Raw genomic sequence first — 22656 nt, forward strand, 5'->3', positions numbered from 1 at the left:
TCTCTGTTAAAAATCAATAAAATATATTAAAAAAAAAAAAAAAAAAAAGAAATAACCAAGTATTTGGAAGCTATGCTAGACGGTATTCATTTTTCACTTGCCAGTTGTTGACTGGACACCTGGCTGGTCCTTTACAGAATATAAATGAGCTGCCTCATCTATACTAAATGAAGATTCCTTCAATGAATATAAGCCCCTTCTGTTTTCTCTGCTTTATGCACTTGGAGAACTCTAACAGGATTTACTGGCTTCTTAAGAAAACCATACTTTCCACAGAGAAGAAAGTAAATACAGGCATAAAACTAATGAAATTACATTGCATCCTGAACTCATAATTCTAAGTTGAAAGTATCAAGTCAGTATGACTCATAGATTTTATCGAGAAAGGACACGTTACTTAGCTTTGTTCACAAAAATTACCTGTAAACAAACGATCAAGCCAGTAGCAAGGAGCACCCCCAGTGCCCACATTGTGTATTTCTATTAAAGGGAACGGTTGCAGATCTGGGCAGGAAATGCACTAGAGGAGTCTAGACATCATTCACATCGGAAAGTAAAGACGGTAACAAAAACTACTAATTTCACGCCATAAGGACCCAGCTTGAAAAAACTAATAATGACTGAAGTTTTTTTAGTTTGAACAGCAATACTACTACTACTAATAACTGATTTGGATGAGAACATCTAAAAATCCATGAGATCACAGATACAACAAAAAATCCCATTTTTCACCTTTGAAGAATGCTATGAAATTGATAAAGATGTCAAATAAAGCTTTCATAAATGAAAATTTCTTTGTCTGAACTCAATGTAACCAATAAATTAATAAATGATTTTTTTCTTTATATAATTTACATAAGTGAAGAAGGAAAGAGAATTAGAAGATTCCAACTCTGTAAACCCTTTACTTGGTAGGAGTACCTATAAAGTATTGTTTCCTAACAAATTGAATCTGAAATGTATCATGCCTGTAGCTTCAGGAATCATTTTGTAGAATATGCATGCAGGGGAGCAAGGGATTTATTAAATGACTAGAGGCCCAGCACATTAAATTTGTGCATGGGTAGGGACCCTAGGTCTGGCCTGTGATCAGTGCTGATCTTCCCCGGCAGCCAGAAGCCAGCCCTATTCCTCATAGCCAGCCTCCTCCCCATTCCCTGTCGGGCAATCGAAGCCTGCTGGCCAGGGCAATCGGAGCCTGCTGGCCAGGGAGAAGGACAGAGAGGTTGGCCATTCCCACCTGCTTGCCAGCCCTGCCCCCGCCACCCGTGGGGCAATGGGTGTGGCGATCTGGGCCCCACTTGCTCGCATCCAACCTGCCACCCACTCCCCAGTTCCCAGATCCCTATTGGGTGATCAGAGCCTGCTGGCTGAGGGGAGGGACCGTTTCTGCCCACTGGCTGGCTTTTCCCACTGCCACCGGTCACCCTCTGTGTGTGGAGTTACCAGTGGGGTGATCAGGGCCCTGCTCTTTTGCACCTGCCTTGTCCTGGTGCAGCTCACATCTGCCACCACCCACCCGGTTCCCTGGTCCACCATTGGGTGATCGGAGCCTGCTGGCCAGGGGGAGGGACCTAACGCATGGGGGTAACTCATGCGTTAAGCGTCTGCCCCCTGGTAGTCACTGCGTGTCATAGTGACTGCCGTCCGGTCTATTTGCATATTACACTACACACATACACACACACACACACACACACTCACTCACTCACTCACTCATTCACTCACTCTATAGGACAATAACAGCAAATTCCACACTGGCAATCTCCCTGGAACAAGAAATTTTAATTCAAATTTTTCCAAGGAGCAAAAGAGAGAGGGAGTTATGATTGAGAACAAACTTTAAGAGTGTGATTTTGTTTTTCTTAACAGTAAACCATTTTATGTTTTAGTAGGATAGGACCAAAGTGCTGGATTGGATCTCTTCTAACTCGGCCACTGAGGGCTTAATTTGGACTAATTCCTTATTGAAAGGTCTGCACAGGGGGGGAGAGAGTAATAGAATTGTGCAGAGGATCAAGGTGCCAAAGGCTTAGATAGGAGAAATGGAGGGATTCTTTGGGAATAATGATGTCTAGAGACCCCTAACAGGATTTATTTTGGTTTACTGAGACCCATCTTAATTTCCTATGAACTTAAAGTTGTTAATAAGGGAATTAATAGAGAAATATTTAAAATTTTGCTTAAAGGTCGCAGTTGTTTAGTAATTTCTATTGGAAGAGTTCCTTTTTAAACTTGTGTAGTTATTAATAGAACTATTGAGGTAGTACTTTACTTGATAGTTTATTTTTATTTATCTTGATTCTTAAGTTATGACATTTATCTATATTTTATATTGAATAATATTTTATTCTTGTTTTGTAAGGTATGTGTTTCCAGTCTTGTGAAATGTGTACTTTTCCTAATGTTATGTCCTTTTTGCCACAGGAGAGATTTGATATTATTAAGTAACCTTAAATTGGCTTTATCAACATTTTTTAGAGATTAAACAGATACCAATCTAGAAAAGTGTAGGTTGATTACCCAGACAGAAAGTGCTAGGAACCTTTTTTTCCTTGTATTGGCAGTGTAAGTCATTTTTAAAAAAATGAACTGCTTGTAAACATGTAATAATGTTCAATTATGAAGCCTAGGATAAAAATGATAATGGGAACATTCAGTGTTTCTGAAAAGAAAAAGTCAAAACTTAGAAAGTAAAAGAGTCTTAAAGATTTCAGGCTTGATTAGATTTTAGTGATGATTTTTCGAGGGTACTGCTTAAAGTTACTGGCAGCAGATTAATGAACCATCCCCTCAGTTCTCTGTCTCCACAGAGTAAGAATAGTATCACACCTTACCTTCAACTCTGGCACAGCCCTGCCTTAGCAGACAGTTATGTTCTGCAGATGGTTGCGGCTGGATGGGAGCCCAGAGCTCTTTCCTGTTCTGCAGATCTTGTCAGTCTTCGTAAAAGTTTGGATTTGACAGAATTTACTTGGGCTATGGCAGCAGGTTCTGTGATGTAGGTGATCCTGGCCAGCAACCACTTTCACTCAGGCCAGCATTTCCTAGATTCACAGAGCAGAGGTCTCCCGTCCTTAGTCTGTGATATGGACTCATTCACTTATGAAGTAGGGGACAACCACAGCTTTTTATAAGAGGAAAGTGTAAATTCTAGTATTTTCATTCCCTTAAAGGTGTCATTCGAAGAGTAGTCTTAGCTTTTTGTTATTGTTGTTAATCCTCAACTGAGGGTATTTTTCCATTGATTTTTTTTAGAGAGAGTGGAAGGGAGGGGGAGAGAGAAAGATACATCATTGTGAGATCGATTAGATTGCCTCCCACATGAACCCTGACTAAGGCCAGGATTGAGCCTGCTATGAGGAATGTGCCCTTGATGGGAATTGAACCTGTGACCCTTCAGTCCTTGGACTTTATCTACTGAGCCAAAGTGGCTAGGGCAAGCAGTCTTAGTTTTGATTACATCTAATTTATCACTCATTTCTTTGTGGTATATAAGAAACCCTGCCTCTTCAAAGGTCCCAAAGATTTTCTTCTAGAAGTTTTATAACTTTAGGTTATCAGGTATATCTCTTATCATTTTTAGTTAATGTTTATATATGGTACAAAATAGGAATCAAGAACATCAAGAATCATTTGGATATCCAGTTACTTTAGCACAATTTGTTAAAAGATTATCTCTTCTATTTCATTGCCTTAGTACTTTTGTAAAAAGTTAATTGACCCTAGTTATCCAAAGCCATCTATAGATTGAGTGAAATTCCTATCAAAATTTCAATGACATTTTTCACAGAAATAGAAAAATGTATATTAAAATTAATATGGAACCACAAAAGACCCTGAATAGTCAAAGCAATCTTGAGAAAGACCAAAGCTAGATATTGGGAAAATTGAATATTCACAGGTGAAAGAATTAAAATGGACTCTTTTCTTATACCATTCATAAAAATTAGCTCAACGAGTATTAAGGACTTAAATGTAAGCCCTGAAACTGTAAAATTCCCAGAAAAAATAAATAAATAAATAAATAATTTAAAAAAAAGGAAAAAGCTCCTTGCCAGGAGTATTGACTGAAAATTTATTTTTTTATTTTTGGATATGACATCAAAAGCACAAGAACAAAAAAGCATCAATGAGCCGGGACCAGTTTGGCTCAGTGGATAGAGCGTCGGCCTGCGGACTGAAAGGTCCCGGGTTCTATTCCGGTCAAGGGCATGTACCTTGGTTGCCTGCACATCCCCAGTGGGGGGTGTGTGCAAGAGGCAGCTGATCGATGACTCTCTCTCATCGATGTTTCTAACTCTATCCCTATCTCTTCCTCTCTGTGAAAAATCAATAAAATATATTTTAAAAAAAAGAAAAAGAAAGCATCAATGTGTTTCTTTCACATCGGATATTTCTCTCTGTCTTTCCCTCTCTCTTAAGATCAATGAAAAATATCCTCGGGTGAGGATTAAAGAAAACACACACACACACACACACACACACACACACACACAGCAAAAATTAACAAATGGGACTACATCAAACTAAAAAGCTTTGGTGCAGCAAAAGAAACAAAATGAAACGACAACTAAAAAATGGGGGGGAAATGCAAATTATTTATCTGATAAAGGGCTAATATCCAAAATAGATACGGGTTCATATAACTCAATAGCAAAAAAATAACCTATCTGATTAAAAAGCGGACGGAACACTTGAATAGACATTTTTCCAAAGAAGACAGCAAGTTAATGAAAAGGTATTCAATACGACTAATCAGAGGGATGCAAATCAAAACCACAATGAATTAGAGTGGCAATTGTAAACAATACTAGATAATCTAGATAATAAAAGCTGGTGAAGATGTGGGGAAAACAGAACCCTTCTGCATTGTTGGGAATGTAAATTGGTACAGCCACAATGGAAAACCTCAAAAAAACAACTACCATATGATCTATCAATCCCACTTCTGGATATTTATTAGAAGGAAATAAAATTATTTGGTTGAGATGTTTGCACATCTATATTCATTGCAGCATTATTCATAATAGGCAAGACATGGAAACAACGAAACAACCTAAGTGTTCACAGATGGATGGATGGATGACAAAAATGTAATATATGTACACTCACACACACTTGAGAACTATTCAGCCATCAAAAAGAAGATTTTGCCATTTGCAACAGCATGGATGAAACTGGAGGATATTATGCTAAGTGAAATAAGTCAGAGAAATACAAATACTGTATAATCTCACTTAGATGTAGAATCCAAAAAAGTGAAATCATAGAAACAGTACAAAAGTAGTTTCCAGGGCTATGGGGTGAGAGAAATGATAAGATGTTGGTCGAAGTGTTCGGGCTTTCATTTATAAGAAAAATAAATTCTGGGAATCTATAGGAAGTATAGAGACTATAGTAAACAATACTGTTGTATACTTGAAAGTTGTTAAGAGTAAACCTTAATCTTTTAACAATAATAAAAAAGTAATTGTGTGAAGGATAATGTTAACATTTTGGTAAACATTTTGCAGTGTTTATGCATATCAAATCATCACATTGTACATCTTAAACAATGTTATATGTCAATTATTTATTAAAGCTGGGGGAGATTAATTGACCCTACATTTGTGATTCTATTTCTGGAATCTATGCTGGTCCATTATCTATAGATATCAGGCTATTATGGTACTGTAGCTTTATAATAATTATTGAGACAATTGCATGAGTCTTCCAACTGTTATTTTTCCAAAATTGTTTTGGCTATTCTACCTTTTCATTAAAAATTTTAGAATTACCTTGCCAATTTCTGTGTGGAATTTTGATAGGAATTGTGTTGAATCTGGGGATCAATTTGGAGAGAATAAACATCTTAACTATGTCTTCCACTCCATTATCATGGTGTCTCCATTTAGTTTTTCTTTGGGTTTAAGTTGTCGGTACACAGATCTTGCAATTATTTTTTAGATTTAGACTTAAGCATTTCCTGTCTTTAAGTACTACTATAGGTAGGTTACTTTTTAAAATTTCAGTTTCTAATTGTTCATTGCTAGTACATTGGAAAATGGTGGATTTTTATATATTTACCTTGTAACGTGTCTGTTAGCATTCTTCAGAGAAACAGAACAGTGTGTGTTTGTGTGTATGTGTGTGTGTGAAGATTTATTTGAAGGAAGTAATTCCCATGATTATAGAGGCTGGGAAGTCCAAAACCTGCAGAGTGGGTTTGCAGTCTGTAGGCCCAGAGAAGAGCTGATGGTGTAGTTCCAAGTCTGAAGATTATCTGCTGCAGAATTCCTTCTTCCTTGGGGAATGTCTATCTCTATTCTATTCAGGCCTTCAGCTGATCATAGAGGAGGACAATTTTTTTCATCTTTATTGTTGAAAGTATTATAGATGTCCGTCCCCTTCTCCCGCCCCCTCCCCCATTGAATCCTTCTAGCTGTACTCACCCCCTCCCCTGCCCCTCACAGGAGGAGGACATTTAAAATACTAACTTTGGCACTATTCTTTTTTCTCCTTTTCTTTAGGAGGAGCATATTATTTAATATCTAGAAGTCTAGGGCCAGAATTTGGTGGTGCAATTGGCTTGATATTCGCTTTTGCCAATGCTGTTGCAGTTGCTATGTATGTGGTTGGATTTGCAGAAACTGTGGTGGAGTTGCTTAAGGTAATTCACCTTTCTTCTAGTCACTTGTTTCCCAAATCTTTATTGAGGGCTTATGTGCCAATCTCCATATTAGATGCTAGGAAAGCAGTGATGAACACAAAACTCATCCTTTTAGTTCAGTGTGTGAGGCAGAAAAAGAGGAAAACCATAGAATGTCAGAAGTGGGTAACTGTAGAGACCTTGGCAGCACAAAGGAGGTTCACTTGACTTACCATCCAGAAATGGGATGACAGAGGAGTGTCAAGGAAGGGAGTCTAGGCTTCAGCAGGCAGATAAGAGAGGGGGCATGTGGAATGGGGTGAACAGTGAAGAAAAGGAAACAGACCTGGAAGGGTAGAGTATTATATTTAGGTTAAAAACACAACACATTATATTTCTGTATGACTGGAGTACAAAGTGGCAAGAGATTTAAGACTAGAGAAAGGAAAAAGTATCAAGTCAGGAAGGGTCTTGTTTGCTATTAAAATAGAGCTTATCTAGATTGGACTGGGAGACCATGACTTGATCAGATTATCATGATGTGACCTAAAGAAATATCTGACCATGGGGTAGAAATTGGATTGAGTGATCACAACGGGACACTGAGACCATTTAAAAGGTTGCTGTAGTTTTCCTGGGAGAAGAGATGTGGCTTATATTAAAACAATGATGAGTGGGGCTGGGGAGGTGTAGATGAATTTGACAGATTTAAATAATGTTGAATAAGTCAATTGATGATTAATGGGATGAGAGAGATTAAAGAGAAGGATTTAAAGTTTATACACAAATTTTTGAGTTGGGGATTTAGGTAGAATGTAATGCCATTCACTTGAGATAGAGAACATAGGACAATTTAGTTTTAGGTGTCTAATTTGAGGAACCAGAGGTGTATCTAAGTTATGCTGGCCAGAAAGTAGTTGATATACTGTTCTGAAATTTAGAAGAGAACTTGTCTGGAAAGAGTCATTAGGATGTGTTGACTTAAAGCAGTAGAAGAGAAATAGGATTCAATATTGTTAAATGACAGGAACCTCAACTGACATAGTTGTTCATGTCAGGCTGCTGTAACTTTTTCTGCAGTAGTATGTGGTACATTATAACATGTAAAATTTGAAAACGCTGACATTTACATTGGCATTGCCCTTATCCATGTAGGCTAAAAGGATGAGTGAAAGGTAGGGCTGTAAGCAAGCAAGCAATATAATCAATAAGAGTTCATGTCCTTTCATTGTTTAATTTAATATACTAATTTCATTGATACTCAATCACAAATACTTTTTGCTTATAGAATAGGGACAGTGTATTTTGGACTACTGTATGAAGGTATATTCACCACCTTTTATGCAAACTAAAAGACTAAAGCATGACTTCACTAATCAAAATGAATGCAAAATATTTCTGCTATGTAACTATTAGAACTAGTTAGTTATATGATTTTTGTTTACTTGTCAGCAATTCCCTTTTTGATATATCACATCTGATTAAATATAGCATTATTAATTTGACCATATTGATATCATATACTTGAATGACATCAATAGTAAATATTTTTTTCATTGGATTTCTATTCATTTGTTAAGTAGGTATTTATTCATCTTCTACATGTAAGGCACTATGATATCTAAAATGTTTCAAAATAAGGACTATCTAAAAACTAATACTGCTTATTTATAACTTTCTTTTTCTAGGAACATTCTATTCTTATGATAGATGAACTCAATGATATCCGAATTATTGGAGCCATTACTGTGGTGATCCTTTTAGGTATCTCAGTAGCTGGAATGGAGTGGGAAGCAAAAGTAAGTAATGATATTACTGGAATATCAGTAAATATTTAATATATGAACTTTTATAGCTCTTATTTTAAGAATGCAATAAAATGTGGTAAGATTTTTAGATTTTAAAAGTTCCTAAGTGGCCTTTTTCAGGGAAATTTATGTATAGGGTTATTTTCTAATTGACAAGATGGGATATTTGAAGATAGCCATTAGTCTAGGATCTAGTTAAATACAGTATTTTTTAAATGTTTTACTTCCTACCTCCCCTCCAGCCCCTATTCTTTAAAAAAATATATATATATTTTATTGATTTTTTCACAGAGAGGAAGGGAGAGGGATAGAGAGCTAGAAACATCGATGAGAGAGAAACATCAACCAGCTGCCTCCTGCACGTCCCCTACCAGGGATGTGCCCGCAACCAATGTACATACCCTTGACCGGAATCGAACCTGGGACCCTTCAGTCTGCAGACCAACGCTCTATCCACTGAGCTAAACTGGTTTTGGCACCTCCAGCCCCTATTCTATGACATACATTATATAGAGATGCTTAGGTGAGTTAGGTAGCCCAAATTAAACTGCTGGCTTTGTAATTTATTTAAATTTCAAAAATAAACATAGGGGCAGTAAACTTCAAGTTAGTTCCATTAGAGTTTGGAGAAGCTAATCTTGCTCTTAGCTTTGAAATGTCAGAAATCATGACTACCCAAACAGGTATCACTGTATTGGGGGAAAATTGCTGAATTCACATGTTAATATATATGCAGAGCACCCAACTACATATATTTCTGTATCTCAGAAGGAATATGGCATAGTATTGTTCTTGTTTCCTGAATAATGCATATCTACAAAAATGCTACTGAGCAACTCAAAGTCACTTCAGGTTTCTTTGTGTTTATAGCTTGTATAAAATCACGTATTTGTATTGTATGTGAGCTATGATAATATTTATCAGATCAAAAATTAGCAAAGTCTGAAAGAATATTTTTCCGTGGTAGGTAAGTCGTTACTATAAAATTAAATCATTTACTTATAGATTTAACAAATTGACTTTACTAAAAAGAATTTAATCCAACAAATATAAGTGGTCCTTATTTTCACAGATGACAGTTTTTCATGAGTATCTGCCCAGTTTTATTGAAAGGAGGAGGAGAGGTGAAGTGGGCAAAATGGGTAAAGGGGTCAAAAGGTACAGATTTGCAGTGAAAAATAAATAAGTCATAAATGTAATGTTCAGTCATGATGACAGTAGTTAATAGCACTGTATTGTATATTTGACAGTTGTTAAAAAGAGTATATCTTAAAAGATCTCATCACCAAAAGAAATTGATATAGTGATGAAACTTATAGTGATCATTTTGCAATACATAAAAATATCAGATCATTATGTTATACTCCTGAAACTAATATATTGTTATATATTTGTTATGTATCTGTTATATCCTATAGAACAAAACAAAAAAGTGAAAGAGGAGGGATGGTAGTTTGTATGGATTATTTCTTTCTTCTAGCCCCACTTCTACTTGAATTTCCCTCCTGGGTGTTGTCTTCTTTTTATACTTTCCCTTATTTTCATATAGCTGTCACACATTCAACCCTGTGTTTGAACTTGATATAAAACCTGGGTGTTTAACAAATATATTGTACTGTATGGTGGAGGGGACAGGAACGAATGATGCACAGAATGAAAAGTGTTTTGGATGTGTAGTGTTTTATGATTTGTGGGAAAGCATGTGTGTCATTAATTCATTTCAAAATATATGGCATCATTATACTTTTGCCTTTTTTTTTTATGGAGTGCCTACCCTGTGCTTGGCATTGTTTGATGCTCCAAGGCAGAAATCCTTTCCCCCATGGAAGTTGTATTCTAGTGGAACTGAATGAACAACATAAGATATTTTATTTTATTTTTAATGTTTAAAATTTCAGGCTCAGATTGTTCTTTTGGTGATTCTCCTACTTGCTATTGCTGATTTCATCATAGGAACATTTATCCCATTGGAGAGCAAGAAACCCAAAGGTTTCTTTGGTTATAAATGTAAGTAAAAAAAGCTAGAATATTTTTAAAAGTGTATATTATACCATTCTATTAGTAAGTAAATTTAGTACATTTTAGATATTTGTAATGTAATTGAGTTTGGTATGGTGACTTACTGGCAATTCAATATAGTTTTGTTACTTTATGTTATAATTGGAGTTAAAAATCATTTTTATTTGTATCTTTCCTTTTCATTATTAGCAACAAAAGGTAATAGAATGTAAAAAACAAAACAAAACAACAACAAAAAAACCAATGCTACTGAAAAAAGTTGCTTTCTCTACTAATTTTAGGAATTTGTAAGTGAAAGGTAACTTTAGTTCTGATGTTGACTTTTTCATTTAACACAATAGTCAAAAAATGTCTGAGACTGAAAGAAACTAGAAATATTAGTTTCTGTGTAATCATATAAGAAAAGAAATAAGTGAATTAGGAAATATTTAAGATTTTAACAGTTACTTGAACTGAAGAAATGTCAGGGATCATACATACCACTTACTCTTGACCTAAATTATTATGGTTTAATCTCCTTTCTATTAATTACCAGAAGTGTTTTGTTCTTTACAGCTGAAATATTTAATGAGAACTTTGGACCAGATTTTCAAGGGGAAGAGACCTTTTTTTCTGTCTTTGCCATCTTTTTTCCTGCTGCAACTGGTATTCTGGCTGGAGCAAATATCTCAGGTGATCTTGCAGTAAGTACTGTATTGATTTATAATAAAAAGCACTATATTGATTACATATTTAAAAAGGTATACATTTATTTTTAAAGGTAGACTTAAAAAAAATCTTCTTGTTTTCTAGGATCCTCAGTCAGCCATACCCAAAGGAACACTCTTAGCCATTTTAATCACTACGGTGGTTTACGTAGGAATTGCAGTATCTGTAGGTAAATAGCTTTACATTTCTTTATATGTTTCAGAAATTTTAGTTATTTTTAAATTCAGAAATATTTCCCTCAAAAGACATGGTATTGCATATTTTAATTAAAAAAACAGTTTAAGTAAACTAGTAAATGATTTTATCTAGACATTATCTAAACCACCAAATGCTCCTCCTCCAGAATTTTAATTAATTATATAAGTTAGAAAATATATAAAATCATATCTGCAAACTCTTCAATTTCAGAAATATATTTATAGAAAATATCATTTATATATAAAAGTATATGCATTTAACTTTCATCTTTACTCATTCTTGAATATTATTTATGGTGGTTATTTAATATTTTCTCAAAATCCTACTTTATGAAGATTGTTTCAAGACGATTAAGTGCAGTGCCTAGCATTTTTAAACTGACTTTGATGAACAGTACAAAGTACATTGAATTTAAAAACTTACATCTTAGTAAATTGATTTAAAATGGTATTTAACCATTTTACTACATTTATGGGCTCATAGCATTTTAGAACTTGAAAGGACGTAAGTGGTCAACCAATCTCTAAAATAGATAATGGAACTGGTGCTTAGAGATTTCACTACTGAGGATACCTGGTGCTTGCTTTATAGAATTGCTTTCATAGTAAAGTGGGTTTTGGTTTGTTTGTGTGTTTTTAAAATAAAGTCTTTAAAGGCTATTTATAATTCCGTGTTTCCCCGAAAATAAGACATCCTCTGAAAATAAGACCTAGCGCATGGAAAGATAAGTCATCCCCTGAAAATAAGACCTAGCACAACTTTGGGAGAAAAAATTAATATAAGACACTGTCTTATTTTCGGGGAAACAGGGTAGTAGGTTTTTTAACTAAACATTCTAGTCTAGAAAAAAATTAAATAACTATTAACACATATAATTTGCATGCAGTGATTAAAGGAATTGTCTCAAATTTATTATACTTCCATTAAAGTGTATACTTTACCCAGGAAACATATCCTATAATTGTAAGCCTTGCTTTTAATATATAAACTCTAATTCAAATTTTATAGTTAAATGTTTTAAGCATATTGCAAAAGTAAATCTTATTTTAATACCAATTTAAAGTATCACAAATTCTAAATTAATAGACTATAGAATAAAGTTTCCATAGTATTTCAGTAAGAAAATTTCACGTTTGCTGTACATTCAGTCATTTTTGGGAAGTCCTGACAGAAATGTTTTTACAAACTCTTCTGCTAATTTTCATTAATGTAATACTGAAATATCGGTAAAAGAGAGTTGGAAAAGCCAATAATCAATATTATTGTAGCATGTTAAACTAAAATTTAAAAAAGGAATTATATGCATATAAGTACAACCAATGGACACAAAACTCGGGAGGGAGGGTATGTACGGGAGGGGGGGGCAATGGTATACCATATGTACAAAAATAATAATTTAATAAAAATATATTTAAAAAAATAAATAAAATAAAATAAAAAAGGAATTAGATTTCATTTAGCCTTAAAATCCATACACAAATATAATTAAAAAAAACCTATATGCTATTTATAATCTTACCAAAATATTTTTTGTTTCCTTAAAAGTTTCTACCTAGTATTCTTGTATATTCTATACATAAGCTAAAGAAAATTTAGTTTTAATTTAACAAATGAGTATATTTTAAATTGGAAACTAATTTGTTATATCAGATAAGTATTTTCTGTTTGTTTCTGACCCTCTAACACTACTGGTCCACATACTCATTTTATTCTGTGTACATTAGCCCTTGGAGCAATAGAAGTAGCCCTTTCTCCCTGGTCTTCAGTGGCTGAACCAGTAAAGATTGCCTCTACACCAGTGATTGGGTAACTAGTTCAAAACAATGAAGCTTTTCCCCCAAAAACATATTTTGGAACATGAAACACAAAAAACACATAAAAGCATACTGCTTTAGGTATAGACAGGACTCAGTTCTCCCCTCAGTCCCTATGGTTTCAGAAGTACCTTTAAGAAAACACTGCTCTGAAAGTTAGATTAAGAATCTACCTAATAAAAGTAACATGCTAATTGACCATACCTCCACGAAGTCCACCAGCCAATCAGGAGTGCATATGCCAATTAACCCAACAAGGATGGTGGGCTAATTTGCATATGCCCCTGGCCGCTCTGGGCCTCTGAGCAGTGTAGGAAGGTGGAAAGGCAGCTCTGGCCAGAGCGAAGGCGGTGCTGGCAGCCAGGGAAAGGAAGGCCCATTCTGACACGAATCTTCGTGCATTGGGCTTCTAGTTTAAGAATAAAGAACTATGTGTAGCTCTTACTGGTGTAGCTCAGTGGGTTGAGTGTTGCCCCCTGCATCAAAAGGTCACAGGTTCAATTCCTGGTCACAGCACTTGCCCAGGTTTTGGATTTGGTCCCCGGTTAGGGTGCCTATCTTTCTCTGTACCTCTCCCATCCTCTCTCTTTAAAAAAGAAATAAGAGACTATGTGTAGTCTGTTTAGTCATTAAAATATTCTTCCCTTTATTGTTCAGTGTTTGCTATAATGCCTTGTATATGATCAGATAGTAGTGTTAAAATGCTTCAAAAGTAAAAATATATGAGGTCTAAGGAACGATTTCACTTACTATGCATCATGTTATTTCAAATAATGAATTTCTTCAAGAAAACTTAAAATTTTTATTATTGGAGTTTTCAATTTTGCACAAAAGTAGAGAGAATTTTCTAATGAGCCCAATATAACTATTATCCAGCTTCAGAAAGTTTTCAAGAATTATCAGTACATGGTTAATCTTATTTCATCTATATCCATTCACTCACGAAGTTATTTTTAAACAAACCTGAGATACCATATTTTTGTAATACCAGGTTAGACTTATTTGAGACAAAAGTTTAAATAGAATTATAATTTATTAATGTTCATATTGTTCAAAGTATTTGAAGTATAGGAAAATACCTCTGCCATATGGAACTCTTTCAACGCAAGGTTTTTATATTTGCTTACGGACATCTTAACCAAATAGGCCAGGGAATAGTTTTCCTAATATACCATTCATAAACATCGATATTTTACAGCTTGTTAAGTGTATATGTGTAAATACTACCCAGTTCCATTTCACTAAAATACTGGGGACAATGATGCTTTCCCAATTCTGTTCCACATAAAGCTATCTTAACTGTAAATACAGTTTAAGCCAATATAAGCAAGTTCATATGCAGTCAGTATCATAATTTCTTTACGGGTATATATAATTTGAAATGAATATAAACATTAGCTCTATTATTTGTTCTCATTGTCGCTTGTGCTTCAGGTTCTTGTGTTGTTCGGGATGCCACCGGGAACATTAACGATACTATTGTGACAGAGCTCACAAACTGTACTTCCGCAGCCTGCAAATTAAACTTTGACTTTTCTTATTGTGAAAGCAATCCTTGTTCCTATGGCCTAATGAACAACTTTCAGGTGAGTATTAAATTTATGTTATAACACATTCTATATTTATGTAGATGTCAGACTACTATCAAATCTGACCATTCAGAGTACAGCAGTAACAGAAAGGAGGACTGTTTTTATATTATATCTAGATTAAAAAAAAAAAAAAAAAAAAAAAAGACTGTAGGTAACTAATTGGACAAACATTAAAACATGAAAAGGTAAGATCTGAAGCCATTCAAGAGCAGAAGGACCCCCAAGGGTAATACTAAGAGTATAATATATGTAATATACTGTTTGAGAAAGGATGGAACCAAGCATAACACATGGTTATGTTTGCTGAACCTATTTCTGGATTCTCTGTCCCATTGATCTGTGTGTTTATTCCTCCACCAATGCCATACATTATTGATTACTGTAGTTATGTAAATCTTAAAGTCAGATTGATTGATATTTCCCATTTTATCCTTTTTCAAAATTGTTTTAGCTACTTTAGTTCCCTTTGCTTTTCCATATAAATTTTAGCATAATCTTATGTTTTCATTCTATCTACTAAAAGTCCATTAAACCCTATTAAACTTGTGTATCAATTTGGGGGAGTAATGACATATTTATACTATTATATGTTGAGTGTATCAATCCATGAACACAGTATGCTTTTCCATTTACTTAAAACTTCTTTCATTAGCATTGTGTAGTTTTCAGAATACAAGCCTTGTACATACTTTGTTAGATATACACCTAAGTATTTAATTTTTACTTTGAGCAGTTTAAATCCATACTAACCAAAATTAGTTCAGTTTTCTAATTAAAGGTATATAAATTGCTTTAAATATAAATACCCCTTTAAAGGTTCTGGTCATTTTATTTTTTATAAAAGTTACAGGTTTTTAGAAATGGAGAATAGGTTATATAAAGGGAGAAGGATCCCTAACTTGTTAGTCTGAGTGGATAGAGCACTGGCCTGTGAACCAAAGGGTTCTGAATTCAATTCTGGTCAAAGGCATGTACCTCTTGGTTGCAGGCTCCTCCTCACCTGGGCTGTGTGCAGGAGGCAACCAATTGATGTGTTTCTTTCACCTTGATATTTCTCTTTGTCTTTCCCTCTCTCTTCCACTCTCTCTAAAAGTCAATGGAAAAATATCCTGGGGTGAGGATTAAACAAAATAATATAAAATAAAATAAAGGGAGAAGGAATTACTAAGATAATTTTCAGAGTTGCTTGATAAGTCATAGAATGCTAGAAGGAAAAATAACACAAAGATGTAATAGATTAGGGAGACTAAAACATCTAAATAAAAATTTTGCTTCCTAGTGTTTTTGCAATATTATGTAAATATATTAAGCAGAATAGTTGAGGATTTAATATATTTCAGAAAAGTAAATTTTATGTAGAATATATACATTTTTTATAAAAAATTTGGGACTTAAGTTTTCAATGGCATTATTTTTATTTTCTATTGTATCATTTCATGCAACTGACTGCACTTTCTGTGATATTGAACCCAATTATGTAACAGAAGTTTGTTTTTGCTAGTCACAAGATTAGGCAAAATTATAGAAGTGAAAGGAAGTATTCATGTCCAGCTAATGATTCAGGCCAATTCTGACATTGATATTGTGTATGAAAGGCACAAATGTTAGTCTCTGCCCGGTGACTGAAATGCCAATCAGATTTCTGTGCTGCTGCCTTAAAATAGAAAAGTACGTTGTCTTTATCAAGTCTAGTATGTACTCATTCAAATAAAGAGGAGTTTTGTATGCATAAATCTGATTTTATAATTAATATAAATGAGAGTGAGAGAGAGATTGCCTCCAAGTATGTGCCCCTACCGGGACTGAACCTGCAACCTAAGTATGTGCTCTCACACTGGGAATCAAAACTGAAACAACATTCTAACCAACTCAGCCACACCTGCCAGGACCCAGTTTGGTATTTTGACAAATTTCAAAGATGCAGAAAGAACAGTGCAATGAATATCTGTGTACCTACCCTTCACTTATATTTACTAGTTGTTTATATTCTGCCCCATTGCTTATTTTTCTATGTATGTATATTCTTTCTCTCCTCAAACATCTACCCCATTTCCCCGAAAATAAGTGTCTTATATTAATTTTTGCTCCCAAAGATGGACTAGATCTTATTTTCAGGGGGTGTCTTATTTTTCCATGTGCTAGGTCTTATTTTCAGAGGATGTCTTATTTTCGGGGAAACACGGTATATAATAAAAGCCTAATATGCTAAGTGTCTGGTTGTTGGGTTATCTATCCAACCAATCAAAGCAAAACATGCTAATGGTATGCTAAGGCCACTCAACTACCCACTATGACATGACCACCAGGGGGCAGATGCTCCAACTGGTAGGATAGCTTGCTGCTGGGGTCTGGCTGATCGGAATTGAGCAAGATGGGCCAGACACGCCCTGGAGCCCTCCTGCAGTCTCTCCCCAGCTGGCCAACCTCCAGCATCCCTCCTCAGCCACGGCTGTGCACCAGTGGGGTTTCTTGGCCTGACCTGTGCCCTCACAATCTGGGACCTCTTGGGGGGTGTCGGAGAGCCAGTTTTGGCCCAAACCCACAAGCCAGGCTGAGGGACACCCACTGGTGCATAAATTGGTGCACCAGGCCTCTAGCCACTTTGAAGTATTTAAAACATTCTGTACACGCACAGTACAATTATCTCATTCAGGCAATTTAATGTTGATAAAATACTTTAAATATACCATATTCATATTTCCCTGCTTGTCCCACAAATATCATTTACAGCTATTTTTCCCACATTTAGGATCCAAACAGGGATCATGCATGACAGTTAGTTCCTATGTTATTTTAAAATCCTTTAACCTAGAGGAGTTCCCAGTTTGCCTATTTTAATCTTTCAGTATACTGACATTTTGAAGAGTTAGGGCACATTGTTCTGCATTGTACCTCTCAGTTTGGATATTGTACCCCTCTGATTGTCTTATGATCTAAATTCTAAATGATCTATCCATTTAAAAAGAAATACTTCATTATGTGAAAATGTTTGAACACATACAAAGATAGGGAAAGCAAAACAAATACACACAAAAAATCAAAAAACATCATAATCAATACCCATCTATTATTTTAATATCCAAAAAAATAACCTTCCTGACGGAAGTATATCACATCACCTTGAAATATTCTTGCCAGAAAATTTGTACTTCAATCTGATTAACTCCGTATCTACTTAGCAGTGACTAAAATTCAGAGGTGAGAAGAAACATTAAACAACAAAGTGTAAATGCAGTCAGCAAAATCCCGGGGGGGGGGGGGGGGGAAGGGGGACAGATTTATAGGAGAAATGACATAAAAATAATAAAATGTAAAGGAAAAGATGAGCCTGCAGATTTAAAGAAACTTTTAAGAGACACATTAAATGTAAAGTATAATCTTTTTGCCAATACTTATTTGCATAAGCCAGTTTGAAAAGTAAAAGGACAGTTTGGGAAATTTGAATGCTGTGTGGCTATTTGGTGCTGTAAAGAAATTATTTAGTTTTTAAGTGGTGACAGTGGCTTTGCAGTTACAGGTTTTAAAAGTTCTTACCCATCTATATATATATAAAAGCCTAAGCGACTATCCGGCCATTCAAATGGTTGCTATGATGTGCACTGACCACCAGGGTCAGACACTCAACGCAGGCATGGAAACATGAAACAGACTTACGAATCTCAGAGGGAAAGCGGGAGGAAAGAGGGTGGGGAGTGATTAACCAAAGATCTTATATACATACTAGAGGCCTGGTGCATGGATTCGTGCACTAGTGGGGTTCCTCAGCCTGGCCTGTGGGGGATCAGGCCAAAACTGGCTCTCCGACATCCTGGGGGGGTAGGAGGGAAGGGTCCCAGGTTGTGAGAGGAATCGGGCTCCCTTTTCTCCCAATATTATGTCACTTTCTATATCTTCTTTCATCTCACTTTACCCTAAGTTTATAGGCATTTAACTGCAAAATGTAATTGTTTAGCAAACAGGATTTACTTAGCCTGGAATCTAGTTGGCCTGGGGCAGGACCCTGCTCAATATAGGCTACCACCCAAGCCCTTCTGCTCAGGCGGAGCCCTGTGGTGTCAGGAACCTCCTTCTTCCCACCTGAGCTGCTCCTTCGTCTCCTCTCTCCCTGAGGTTGTCCATTGGTGCTACTGTACACCCAGAAGGAGAAAAGCCACGGCTAAGAGTAGTAATGAGAAAATTTGCTGCCTCCACTGGAAGTTGACATTAAGTGAATGGGCTGGCATGGCCACCAGATGTCGGGGCTGCAGCCAGTAGGTCCTGTGTGTCTCATCATTTAGCTAATTTAATTGAAAAGTTTCTATGAGGGCCAGACCCATGACCTCTGCAATAGGCTAGAGGCCTGGTGGGGACCCAGACCCAAAGTGGGGAGTCAGTGGGGTTCCTCGGCCTGGCCTGCAGGGATTGGGCCAAAACTGGCTCTTCGACATCCCCCAAAGGGGTCCCAGATTGTGAGAGGGTGATTCTTGGGTGACGCACCCTGGAATCCGGCTTCTTCCTCTCTGATTCTGAGTGCATCACTCAGAACCATGGCTGCCAAGTCACTGCAGCTCGGCAGCTCCTGCACTGAGTGTCTGCCCCCTGATGGTCAGTGTGTGTCATACCAGTTGGCCAGTTGCTTAGGCTTTTATATATTAGTATATCCGTGATATCTGTAGTTTGGTTCACAATAATGTGCAGATTGGCCCTGAGTAGGTCATTGTTGAAACTGGGTGATGGGTCCTTGATGGCTCAAGATGCTCTTCTCTCTGTCACTGCGTGTCTACAATTTTGTAAAATAAAAAGGTTTTAAGGTAAGAGCTAGTGGTAGATCTATTTCTGAATTTGTAATGACCATAACAATTTATTACTGTCTCCTTCATTAGAATAATGATGTATAATATCGTATTCTTTTCATAATTGTTTTTAAGACTTATTTTTCCATTTTATCCCACTTTTTTTTAAGGTAATGAGCATGGTGTCAGGATTTGCTCCATTGATTTCTGCAGGTATCTTTTCAGCCACTCTTTCTTCTGCATTAGCATCCCTTGTGAGTGCTCCCAAAATATTTCAGGTAAGTACTTTCACATTATAATCTTTATTAAAGGAGTGTTTAGGTAATATAATCTGAGATTGTTAATATTTTTAAATTAATTGCTTCTGTCAATCCCAAATATATACTATCACACACACACATATCAACAGGTATACTTAATTTTATGCATATGAAAATATATATATTTTGAATATATATATTTATATGACATTTGTGCATTTACATACTGTTATAGTGTTTGAATTGTGTTTCTGGAAGTAGTGATTTTTTGCTTTTTTGGACATTTTCTGATAGTATAAATTTTCATAGTGTTGTACCAAAGACAAGGAGTGCGCTCCAAGACCATAAATCAGAAGAATTAAAGTATCTTGTTTCCAATAGCATGACACCAACCTAAATGTTTTATTTTACAGATGTTTGAATGCCTAATAAGTGCTATACATTGAGTTTAATGATGAATGAGATAGATATTATCTCCCTTTAATGAGCATTAAATGAATAGCTGATACTGAATAGGAATTTTTTTTTTATTACTAAATCAAACCAACAAAATGTTGATTCTGCAGCTGTTTTTAATGTTGTAGTTGTAGCCAGTTAGTAAAGATGTAGGTTATCTTTCTTAAAACAGTTTTCAGGCCCTGGCCAGTTTGGGTCAGTGATTAGAGTGTTAACCCTAGGTTTGAAGGTTCGATTCTGGTCAAGGGCACATCTCAGTTGCAGGCTGAGTCCCCGGCCCCAGTTGGAGTGCATATGGGAGGCAACCAATCAAGGTGTCTCTCTTACATAGATGTTGCTATCTCTTTGTATCTCTCCCTCTCTTCCATTCTCTCTAAAAGTCAAGGAGAAAATATCCTCGAGTGGGGATTAACAAAAACACACAAAGAACCTCAACCAGTTTATAGTATTGTTTTAAGAAAAATAATTAAGTTCTGTAATTTGGATTCTTACCTGCTGTAAGTCTAGCATTTGGACTTGTTGTAAAGCAGTTCCCATCTCTGTCATATTTCTCAAGCTTCTGAATTTCTTCTATTCGTATGCCTTTTTTTCTGACTTTTTCTTCATAAAAGAATTTCAGCATGAGCAGGGAGTAAGGTGGACAAAAACTTCTGGTATTCCGTACTCTTTCTGACTCTTAAAAATGTGTGACTCTCCTGTACAATATGTAGTTGAAGCAGTATGAGCTAGAGAAATCGAAAGGACAAAGAATTAGAAATATGGGCTCCATTCCTGACTAACCACTGTAACTATAAGCAAATCTGTGTGTCTAATTTAAAATGTTTCATTTTATTATTTACATTTCTTCATTAGGCTCTATGCAAGGACAACATCTATCCAGCTTTCCAGATGTTTGCTAAAGGTTATGGGAAAAATAACGAACCTCTTCGTGGTTACATCTTAACATTCTTAATTGCACTTGGATTCATCTTAATTGGTTAGTCAAATAAATGGTGTGCTAATGTAGATTTTGGTGCGTTTATAATGTTAGCTTTAAACATAATGTTACTTTGCCTAATTTACTAAATTAGTTCCTGATCAAAAGAGTGCTTAAAAATACTGCAAATAATAGCGCTCAATATATATTTTCTTAAATTTTTACTATCACTAAGTCCCTATTACTGGTATAAAGGACTGTTAGGTTCTTGTCTCTAAAAAATTCAATAATAGCATAAAGAAAAGGATTTCAGCATCTCCCCTAAAAGTGGGGCCTCTTCTTGCCTGCTCTTTGCCTCTGATCACCTGTCCATTCGACTTTTATTAAAAGTCTGATTATACTACCAGGTGTGGAAACTAACTCTCATGTAATGTTAAGTATGTATTTGGTATAGCTGCTTTTTGAGAATAAGTTGACAACATTTAGTAAAATTTCCCGAAACTCAGCAGTTCTCTTTAGGGGAATGTACCCTACAGAATCTTGGATTTATGCCCATATACAAAAATGTTTTTAGTGTTAATTATAATAGTAAAAAATGGAAGCAACCTGAATATCTATCAATGGAAGAACAAAACTGCAGAATAATATTTAGCAGTATAAAAGAATGAACTTGGTTTTCATATATCAATATGGATAAACTTCAAATATAGAAAGTGTAAAGTCAAATTGTGTGTAACTTTTAAAACACTCAAACAATACTGCATAGTACTAGTTGGCTATGCTTTATGTATGTAGTAAAACTATATAGCATTGGAAAAAGAATATACCAGTTTTAGAAGAGTGATGTATTCAGGGGGTTTCAACAGTAACTTTCAGATTTGATTTCTGAAAAGTAAAGTATGTTATTTAATCTGGATAGCCAATATAGGAATAGATTTATTCCATTATCTGATGTTTTGAAATGATTCATAATTTTGAAGTTAAAAATGTCTAATATGTCAGTAAATGTGCCTTGTTTCTTTTGCAGCTGAACTGAATGTTATTGCTCCAATTATCTCTAACTTCTTCCTTGCATCCTATGCACTCATCAATTTTTCAGTATTCCATGCATCACTTGCAAAATCTCCAGGTGATTTTACACTTTTAAAAAGTTTTTTAAATGTAATGTCTTTGATTTTAGAGGAAATAAAACTAATACATTTTAGAAAATAGTATGTGTGGAATTAGCTCATTAATGCTCAGTCTGCCTTTATAATTGAGTCAAATTGAGTCTTCAAAGATCTCTTTATTGTGAAGTTTACTGGTAATATTTTGTATTTTGTTTTAAAAATCTGAGCAGCACTGTGAAAGACTTTTCTTTTTTGTTTTGTTTTCATTTATCTGCTTTGTCTTTCAGTTCTAAGAATATTATAATACTCAGGACCCAGTGCACAAATTCGTGCACCTTGAAAGGAACTGTGGGCCACAAGGCTGCAGTGGGCA

General features: G+C 35.4%; 1 protein-coding gene across 9 annotated transcripts in view; it reads left to right on the top strand.

Moving 5' to 3' along the window:
- Positions 1-22656, top strand: part of SLC12A2 (solute carrier family 12 member 2) — an 85708-nt gene that overhangs the window by 25651 nt on the left and 37401 nt on the right. For all 9 annotated transcript variants that reach the window (XR_006739645.1, XR_004982822.2, XM_036408924.2 and 6 more), the window contains exons 5-13: positions 6513-6652; positions 8320-8430; positions 10338-10446; positions 11014-11141; positions 11251-11335; positions 14613-14764; positions 19713-19820; positions 21111-21234; positions 22202-22303. Coding sequence is in view for 7 of the 9 variants with exons in the window: in XM_036408924.2 (XP_036264817.1) it covers positions 6513-6652; positions 8320-8430; positions 10338-10446; positions 11014-11141; positions 11251-11335; positions 14613-14764; positions 19713-19820; positions 21111-21234; positions 22202-22303 (1059 nt within the window). In the remaining 2 variants the exon portion in view is untranslated. The remainder of the gene's footprint in view (positions 1-6512; positions 6653-8319; positions 8431-10337; positions 10447-11013; positions 11142-11250; positions 11336-14612; positions 14765-19712; positions 19821-21110; positions 21235-22201; positions 22304-22656) is intronic.

Source organism: Pipistrellus kuhlii, unplaced genomic scaffold (assembly GCF_014108245.1).
Source record: "Pipistrellus kuhlii isolate mPipKuh1 unplaced genomic scaffold, mPipKuh1.p scaffold_m20_p_4, whole genome shotgun sequence".
Taxonomy (NCBI): domain Eukaryota; kingdom Metazoa; phylum Chordata; class Mammalia; order Chiroptera; family Vespertilionidae; genus Pipistrellus; species Pipistrellus kuhlii.